At 33.3% G+C, this 9945-nt stretch overlaps 1 protein-coding gene across 1 annotated transcript; it reads right to left on the bottom strand.

Annotated features, from left to right (window-relative positions):
• Positions 1-5840: 5840 nt before the first annotated feature.
• On the bottom strand, positions 5841-9945 carry LOC140840104 (importin subunit alpha-like). Its single transcript, XM_073207225.1, has 11 exons — positions 9566-9945; positions 9148-9244; positions 8925-9016; positions 8708-8839; positions 8432-8617; positions 8168-8331; positions 7928-8006; positions 6912-7040; positions 6706-6833; positions 6251-6625; positions 5841-6164 (listed from the first exon to the last, which is right to left on the bottom strand). Exons 1-10 carry the CDS (start codon positions 9773-9775, stop codon positions 6253-6255), a joined length of 1590 nt encoding a protein of 529 aa, XP_073063326.1. The 5' UTR covers positions 9776-9945; the 3' UTR covers positions 5841-6164; positions 6251-6252.

The raw sequence follows: 9945 nt of genomic DNA, 5'->3' as shown, positions 1-9945 counted from the left end.
CATAGAAGCCAACACGGAATCTAGTGGACATGATACAGTCTACACCAAACCCTAGCTGTCTCTATAATTCTTCCAGATTGACCATAATACCCCTCGTTCGTTTCAAATTTCGGATTGCCTGGAGCAATCTCAGCCGCTCGTATGTTGAAAGTTTAAGATTTGAGCACCTTTAACACATAACACTTTGTATAATTTTTTTATCATTATCGATGATCTAAAATGAAATTTAACAAATTATGAAAGGAATGAATTGATATTTAAAATAAAAAATAAAAATAAAAACATGTGTTGAAATTTAAAAAAAAAAACAAAAGTGTAATATTAATATCATATAAGATAAAATTAAAAAAAAATTTAATGTCGTCTCTAGATAGTTATTATCATGTCATTACACTTACGCAGTGTTTGGTTTTTAAGATTAGGTGGGTTTATTTTTTTTAACCCACCTATCACCCGTTTGGTTCGCGTGATTATTTAACCAAGTCAATCCCTCTTTGAATGATTAGGTTATATTAGGTAGGTTAAAATAATACCTCCTCACCCTTAAAGATTCCTACTCTTAATCTATCTTATTTTTCCAATTTTACCCTTCTCCTAAATTCAAACTCACCATCACCTCCCTCCACCGACCGCCCTCCGACCACCGTCGACCGCCGCCGCCGCCGCCGACCGCCGCCGCTAATGCCGACCACCGCCGCTAACGCCGACCGTCGCCGCTAACGCCGATTCCGGCCGGTCACCTCCGGCTGCCACTTCCGGCCAACGGCGGATGCCGCCGGAACACCGCCGGCCGTCGGAGCACCTATGTTGCCGGAGTAAAGAAAAAAAAATTAAAGAAAAGGACAATTTCGTCATTTCATCAAAAAATTCAAAATTATCCCACACTTAAAAATCATATCAAACATAATACTATTTTACGTCATATATTATATTTCTATCACAATCATTTTTTTTATCATTTAAATACTAATCATTAGTTTATCATATCCTTCCAACCAAACGTAACCTTAATAATATAGTATAGATATATTAGGCAACAAGCCATCATAAATATACTAGTTACTATGCACACGCGTTGCGTGTGTTTACAAATTTTTTTATTATTATCGATGTACTAAATTGAAATTTGACAAATTTTGGAAGGACTAAATTTATATTTAATGGTTGAAATAAAAAAAATAAAAATAAAAGTGTGTGTTGAAATTAAAAAAAAAAAAAACAAAAAACAAAAGTGTAATATTAGTATCATATAAAGGTAAAAGTGAAAAAAAAAATTGGTGTCCTCTTTAGGTAGTTACTATGAGGTCCTCACACTTAATAATATAGTATAGATACACAACGAGGTCCTCGTTGTTACATCCAAATTACGTAAAATTATTATTTTTTTATTAATAATTTTAAAAATCAGAATTTTTTTATTTAATATATTGTACATGTACGCAATATATGCAGAAAATATTATTTAACATTATTTATTTTATGAAGAATTTTTTTACTAAAAAGGTAAGAATAATAACCATTTTAATAAAGTGAATCGTATATTATTCAAATTGTTGTAGTAAAATTAATCTTTATAGACTTTTTCTTTTTTTGGTAAATATTATTTATGCTTTCATTACAATTAAATTGGAGTGGGAAGTCAAAGAATCTTGGAACTACGTAGACAGAAATCATTAAGAAAAAAATTCGTTTTCGTATTGTTTGATTCCTTAGAATGTTGGGTTTGACTTTGCATGTGCCTCCCGCGGTCCAATGTCGTGCAACTTGACAAATCTATACTCTTATCAGTTGCTGCTATTATAACCTTAAATAAAATACATATAATAATTAAATGTAAGGTTATTTTCATGCAATACACATATAATAATTAAATGTAAGGTTATTTTCATGCAATACACTTTATTTTGCAAACTAATTGTAGGACATGTTATGTTATATGGTGCTAGAACAAAAGTTTTGGAATACAATGGTATAATTTGATTTGTTTGTATAAGATAATCAAATGGGTGGATGCAGGGTCGATCCTAACAATATTTGGGTTTGAGTCTAACTTTTAAAAAGAGACCTCCGAATCATAATGTGTGTTCATATTTTTTTCGTTCCATATCAATTTTTCAAATTAAATCAATACGTCAAAGACAATATAAAAAACTAAAAGAATAAAAATATCAAACATGTCCAAAATGATCACTAAAAAACAATCTGTCTAACATTTTTAGAGCTAAAATACTAATCAAGTCTGTATAATCAAGTTGTTCAATAATTTCTTTCTCAATCGATAACATAGCCAATCCATTCAATATTTCTCGTGACATGATTAATCGGAGAGAAGTTTTGATGAGCTTTATCTTTAAGAAACTTCGCTATGCACTTGCTACTGTAACCAGGACAGTCAACAAGATTTTATAAGCAATATGAGCATTTGAAAGCCGGATAAGCATTACATCCACCAAAATTTCAGTCAAAAAACATAGATTATAGATACCACATAAAGCCCCGAAGAAAGCAAAAAAACTACAATAAAAAATTAGAAACCCAAACAAAGCAAATACAAGAAAATAGACTTACAGCTCCTCACAGATCTTTCAATCAAACCTAGAGACGACGCAAAGAATGGAGTCGATTATGGCTTGTCTGCAGATGAATATTGGGGAAGAAATCGATTACATGCTAAGCAAGATTGATTTAATAAATACTTGGTTTAGGGCTATCTAATAACTAATATTATATATAATAATTTTTTTTAAAAAAAAATTGTGCCCCAAAAAATATATGAGCTCGAGTCATTGGACTCATTTGCCTCTTAATAGCACGGCCATGGGGTGGATGCACGTGTAATATCATTATAGGTGTAAAGATAATAATTATTATATTTAATTATCATTAATTTATAACTGAATATTTTTTTATTGAGCTATGTTGCCAAACATAAGTCGTGCAGATGTAGAGTACAGTGTTCTTTGCTGCATAACCTGCTGCTTTGCACTGCATGCATGTGTTGTCGACTTCCCTTTTGAATTTGAATTTTGAATTTTGAATTTGAATTTGAATTTGAATCCTCTTCTTATATAATTATTGCCATCAACAAATGCATATTTTTATCAGTTGTAACACTTGAAAATTTGCAATTTTGATAAAACAAAAGAAAAGAAGCTGACAAAACTATTCGACTTCGCTATTTGAATTTGTTGGCAGACCAGGCAGAATTTGATAATTCTTTTATTAGTCAATATTTATTAGTGTTTGTAAGACGTAGATAAATTAAATAAAATTAAAAATTAGCAATGGGGTCCAACGTCCAAATGCAGCTACTTTAACATTTTTATATCGATTATTTATATGCAAATTTAATGATGTGGCCTTTATGCCAATTATTACCAAATAATAACTAAGTCACCAACCTTGGTGCATTAATAGATAATTATTAACATCAATTAATATTTATGTGTAAGTGTGGATATATATTATTAATTTTGACTGTCATGTCAACATAGAAATTCGACTGAATTATTCTCGTTAATTCACATAACTTTTTTTATAAAAAAAGACAAAATATCATCTGAAAACACGCGTCATATTGTTTATACTTTTAATTAACTATCAAACTCTATATTTTAGTTATCTTAATTCTTTTTTTCTTTCCCATTATCTCAATTTTACAAATTGAAAACCATATTTTTCAAAAAAAAAAAATTGAAAACTTTTATTTTAATATTTTAAAAAACCAGTTTATTACTCCGTATTTTTTCTAAAGACTATACACATATTTCTATGGACATGCACATACATCCATGATTTTTTGTTTTTAAAAAAAAACTGTTTATTTCTCCATTTTAAAAATTGTACTTTATTATGAAAAGATCCTATATTTTAGTTTTAAAAAATATATAAAAAGGTTACCACTGGCTGGGAGGAGCCGTTGCACTTCAACCAAAAAAGAAAAAAAAAATTAAAAGCCAAACGAACAGAAGATATTTAATTAATATAAAATAAAAAAAAATAATAAATAAACAGCGAGATCTATAAATAATAAATATTGATATTAAATGAATGTGAGTGTATATTAATAATGAGAAATTGTTAATATAATGGTTATGTGGCTCGTCGAATCCACACTTTTTAAGAGATGGAAGGTTAAAAACATAGATTAATGACTATAGATGTGGATGTCCTAAGTCGTTGAGATTTCCCAACACATACCTATGCAGTTGCAGACGAAAATCCCTTGTGCTTAAATGTGTTGGTTTGATGTGCGATATCTTGAGATATAAATATGAAAATAAATAATAAAATTGGACATTGAGATTTATGTGAAAAATTTCTAAAAATTATTAGGGTAAAAACCGCGGACGAGATGAAAAGAATTTCACTATAATATTTTATGGTGTAAAAATATTCACAGTGTTTTCCAAGAAAACAAACAATATCTTAATATAGGAGAACAAATACTTGACAATATTATATGAATAATTAGGAGAATATATAGTGAAACTTGAGAATTGAGATTCTCGACTTGAGAACGGGATGAATTTCAGACGAACTCTATTTATAAATAGCTCATCCTACTTGTGAACGCCAGAAGCAAATTCTCGATTTCATCTTTGCCGCACATCTTCTGAACTTGCATGTGATGCAAGTGCTCACATGTTTCAAACATATTTTGCCGACAAAATGAAATAAAATTTCAATTTTTAATCCACACAAAATGAAAATATTTTATTCATTTTCGAGTCTCCTTAAAAAATTTAAAAATATACAGTTTTGTGCAATACTTTCGAGTTGTTATATACCCTTACAGCTGTATTTGAATCAAAATACTTAAAAATAATAAATTTCTTGTTTCTAATATATTATTCAAATCTTTATTCTTTGAGTAGGTCTCATGTGAAATCGTCTCACAGATGTGAGACGGATCAACTCTACCCATATTCACAATAAAAAGTAATACCTTAGCATAAAAAAATAATACTTTTTTCATGAATGACCCAAATAAGATATTCATCTCACAAATACGACCCGTGAGACCGTCTCACACAAGTTTTTGTCTTATTCCTTTGACATTTCACACTTTTTTATATTAACAGTTTACAATTTTTGTTAGATGAATTCCAAATTCACATGAATTAAAGTGGACGGAAATCCATTTCAAATCCAATATTAATATGAAATAGGTTTGAAGAGTTCCAATCTGGCAATGAAAAAGACGAGCGGAAAAGTAGATTAGGAATCAGCTAAGCTAGCCTAAAGTGGCTGTGGCTGGCTGCCATTGATAAAATGCTGCCATTTTGACTTTTGTGTTCTTCGAAACTTTTAAATTACAATGTAATCAAACCAACCGGTTTTTCATCAAACCCGAACACAGCAAACTGGACTAAAAATCAATTATTAGGATAATATTTTTTTTTAAAAAAAATAGAATAAAACCAAACTAGGTCATTCAAAAGCTACAACAAAGAGAAGAGAATAATCATTGTAACCATTGATGATATCAAGTCCTTATGGTGTATTTTTACACCACTATTGAATATTACCCACTAAAAAATAGGAAAAAAATGGTTTTCGGTTTATTCGATTGTGGAGAAAAATATAACAAAAACCGACTAAATGAACCGAAAATGACTGATTTTTATAATATATTTTCAGATTAAGCGAACCACATTTTCAAATCAGTTTGATTATATATTAGTATTTTGGTTTATCCAAAATTTTGCTCATATGAAGTATTACCGACAATTCATTCATTCGGTTGAAAATAAAAAATATATTAAAAAAAAAATTGATAAAACATTATTCATTTACGTACACAAGCATCGCTCAAAGAAAACTCTGAGACCCAGATGTATTACAAGCCAGTCCATTTTTTAACCTTTTATCCCGCACAACGTGAAATGTGACCTCCATGAAATATAGTATATAAATTAGATCATTCAATCGGTAATGACAAAAGACTCGACAAAGCATACCCGAAATAAGACAAAGGAGACCTCATGATGTACAGCAAACAAGGCTATCGTTTAACCTGTGTGATAAACCCACACGACCATCTTTATTCTTCAAGCAAAATATCGGTACAAGAAACCATACAAACCGACATCCCACCGGACTCCAACTTCTTCTCAGCTGAATCTCGATCAGTACTTCAACTCTCAAGATCCGAGAAATTCCTGTAGATTCCCTCAATGACCATTTCAGAGTACGATTATGCATAAGTTAGATAATTCAGCACACTTCATGAAAGACTTGAGGGTACCTTCAGCCAAATTTGAATCCTCCGGATGGAACAGGAAGTTCACCACCTCCAAAGTTGAAACCAGATTGGGGACCATCACTAGAGACCAGCTGCTCGTCGTCTTCTTCCAACCAATATGTTTCAAGTATCTTTACAGCCTTCTCGTAAATTTCATTGTTATCGTGGCTCTGAAGATTTTCAATCTTCTCTAGCCCTTCCGCATCATCAATCATTTGCGCAAAGACATTCACATCTCCCGTGTTACCGAGGTTCTTCTCAGCTTCTCCAACCTTCAAGATGTTCTCAAGACCTTCCAAGCAGACGGTCACGATTCTTGGGTCCGGAGAAACCAGAAGGTCGCACAACGGCTTTATACATCCCTCGCGTACTAGAAACCTGCCAAACCAGTTTGACATCGTCTTCATTCCAAATATGCAACAATAAATACGATAATAGAATGGAGGTAAAAGATATACTTGATTTGGTCGCTAGTTCCACCAGAAGTGGCATTAGATATAGCCCAAGCAGCCTCTTTCTTTATTTCAAACTCGGCACTTCGAAGCAAAATAACAAGGGGAGGAATTATGCCAGCTTCAATCACTGCCTGCTCATTCAAATGACAGCTTCAGTAACTCACTATATTACCAAGTGGAGAGTAACAACCCCACCATTTTCTGCATACCTGAATTTGGTCCTTATTTCCAGCAGTGATGTTTGAGACAGTCCAACAAGCTTCCTTCTTGATACTTTTCTTATAATTTTGCGTCAACAAGCTAAGTAGGCAAGGAAGAGCCCTGTTCTCAATGATGATCTGAAAATCATCAAACGAAAAGTGAGTTAGAAAAAACTCAAATAAAAAATCTGACACTTTCGTCGATATTAACACAGTGTAATTGCAACATTAAGTTTCATCTCAAAATTTCTAGAGTACTTTCAACTCCCCAAAGGATCCTAAAAGAGCAGTGCATTGAACCCCAAAACTGACGTCAACAAACTAAAATTAAGTTTGTTTCATTATAAGTAAAGATGCAACCCCATTTATTCAATACAGTGGAACCCACAATTGTGACATCCTTTTCTAGTCAAGAGTTCAGACATCTAGCAGAATTTGTAAATCACGACAGCAGATCAAGACACATCTTTATACCTCTTGGAACCACTAAATTTATTTGAAATCAGATAAAAAGATCAATGAGGATTTGTAATTTTTCAGGCAGAGATTTAGAGCTCATACTTCCGGGAATATATAATCGAAAGATCACAAACACCTGACCATGAATAAAGCTGTATATCAGTCTATTCAATTAATACATCAAGATAATCAGATACCTTGTTTCATAAATACACATCTTGTATTAAATATCTCAATTGAAAAGTTATACAGTGACCATATTTTGTGATAATTGAAGTACAACTGATACCTAAAATACTGAGTCCCAAATATATAGGATATTCAATCATTGAAAAATGGCACAAAAATGAAGAAACCATACAAACCAATAAGTAATCTAACCTGTACAGATATCAGAAACCGGGAATCCCAAAATATAGACAACATACAGAGAAGTAAATTATCGCCCTTGCATAAAAGCCAAAACAAGTAGAAAAGGCCACGTTTCGTATCATCCACCAATGAATTCATATAAATGAACTAGAGAATTTGTTAGTCCAGGAAAATGTAGCAATCCAACTACATACCTGAGTCTGCAAATCATCACCTGTCACAATATTGCCCACAGTCCGCAGCGCAGGGATCAGAACAGATGGTGAGGGATGCCTACAAAACCCAAAACAAAAAAGGAAAATGAAATAAAAATAAATATGCAACACGCTGAGAGATACAGAGATCTCTACGCTGAGAGATACAGAGATCTCTATACAAAGATACAAAAATTAATATCAGATTTCTGAACAATGTCATATAACTGCATCACTCACAGCAAAAGCTCAACCAGACGAGGGCATACACCAGCCTCTATCACAGCTTGGATTTTATCATTAGTACCATCAGAGAGATAAGAAAGTGCCCAGCATGCATCTGTGAGGACTTCTTCATCATTTGTATGTATAAGATGAGCAAGTGCAGGGAGGGCTGGTTTCACCTGCTCAGGGATTCCAGATGACATATATTCAAATTCAATTATGTATATGAGAATATTTTACTACAAGAAAGTATCACTAAATAGAACTTGAAGGACCCACCTGATCAAACAGTGGTTGTGGTTTTCCCCGACAAAAGTTTGACAGTGTCCATGTTGCATTTCGCAACATGGATAACTTTACTTGATCATTAAACTGAGACAATAAAGGCATCAAAGCTCCGTAACTGAGGACAAGATCACGACACTTTGGTGAATCACCCGCAACATTTCCTAAAGCCCATACTGCCTGTATCATCAAGCATTAATTGCAGAATCACTTCATTAAATCGGGCAGACAGTTGAATGGAGGATGGAGAAGTCATTTTGTAACAAGTACCTGTTCCCGAACATCATCACTTGGAGAACTAAGAAGTTTCACAAAAATAGGGACAGCACCATGATCTATCACAACCTTAGTATTATCAGACGTCCCAGAAGCAATATTTGTAAGAGCCCATGCTGCCTCAAACTAGGGAAAAAAGTCATTACAGGACCAAAAAAATGGATACTTTTAACACTTTAAATCAAACAGTAATGAGACCTAAAAATATTACCTGAAGCTGTGGGTAGTCCTCCCTTGCAAGAAACTCAACAAACCGAGGAACAACTCCAGACTGAATCACCTCATCAATTGGTGGGTTCCTTTCTGTTGAAACAAAATTCCCATAAAACGCCAAATGAACAAAAGAAAAAAAATCCATTATTTAACAAACAAGATGTGCGGGAAAAAAGAAAAAGAAAAAACTGATTCAGGTAAATAAAGTTTGATTTTTTTACCTATTGAAAGAAGTTTACGAGCCTGAGTTGTGGCCTCGAGTTGTAATGCTCTATCGTTTGACCAAATTCCAGCCACCATTGCTGGAAGACTATCCAACTGAGAGCATATAGTAAGTAAATGTTTTTAAAAATTACCACAACGAAGTAAACCTTGAACAAATCAGCATACAGCTAGAGTCGCGAGGGACAGAAATACTAAGTTGTGCTGCTTCAACATAACTTCAATCCTATATATTTGGAATAATCACGCATAAAGAATGCCAAACGCAAAGATCAAATATTACGCTCGAATCCTAATACCAACTTCTACAAAGACGATATAATGATAGCCGCAGATCGATCAAGCAATCCAACAGAATCGATTGGAAATCACAGGGTTATTCAAAATTGAGCTCATACATGACCGATTATCAAATACCTTTTTATCGAGCTGCGGTACATCGACCGTAGGCTGCAATTGCTGAGCTTGAAGCCCCTCGCGTCTCTTCTTCAGCAAATTCTCCTCCCTCCTACTCTTCCGGATCTCCACCATGTTATCCTCTCGCCGCCTCCTGCCCTCCTCCGCGTCCACCGCCACCTTGTACCTACTCCGGCGAACCTCCGTCCTCGCGCTCGGCCTCAGCGACATCGTTCTTCTCGATCCAACCAGAAACAAAAAAAAATACAGAAATTAAAATCTACAAGATGCAATTATTGCTTGTGTATGCTCCAGATTAAAATCGAAGAATCAAGTAATAATTTTGTTTACGGATGATAAATTAGAGAGAATATTTTTTTCATTTGTACTTGAGAAACACG

Source organism: Primulina eburnea, chromosome 8 (assembly GCF_022965805.1).
Source record: "Primulina eburnea isolate SZY01 chromosome 8, ASM2296580v1, whole genome shotgun sequence".
NCBI lineage: Eukaryota > Viridiplantae > Streptophyta > Magnoliopsida > Lamiales > Gesneriaceae > Primulina > Primulina eburnea.
Note: the sequence above shows the minus strand (reverse complement) of the source record. Positions and strands in the feature narration are given on the sequence as shown.

Coding starts and splice junctions, on each gene's coding strand:
- LOC140840104 (XM_073207225.1), bottom strand. CDS start 9,775: ATGTCGCTGAGGCCGAGCGCGAGGACGGAGGTTCGCCGGAGTAGGTAC. Junction 9,017..9,147: donor TCGTAAACTTCTTTCAATAG/GTAAAAAAATCA, acceptor TTGTTTCAACAG/AAAGGAACCCACCAATTGAT. Junction 8,007..8,167: donor CGTCTGGTTGAGCTTTTGCT/GTGAGTGATGCA, acceptor TGGGTTTTGTAG/GCATCCCTCACCATCTGTTC.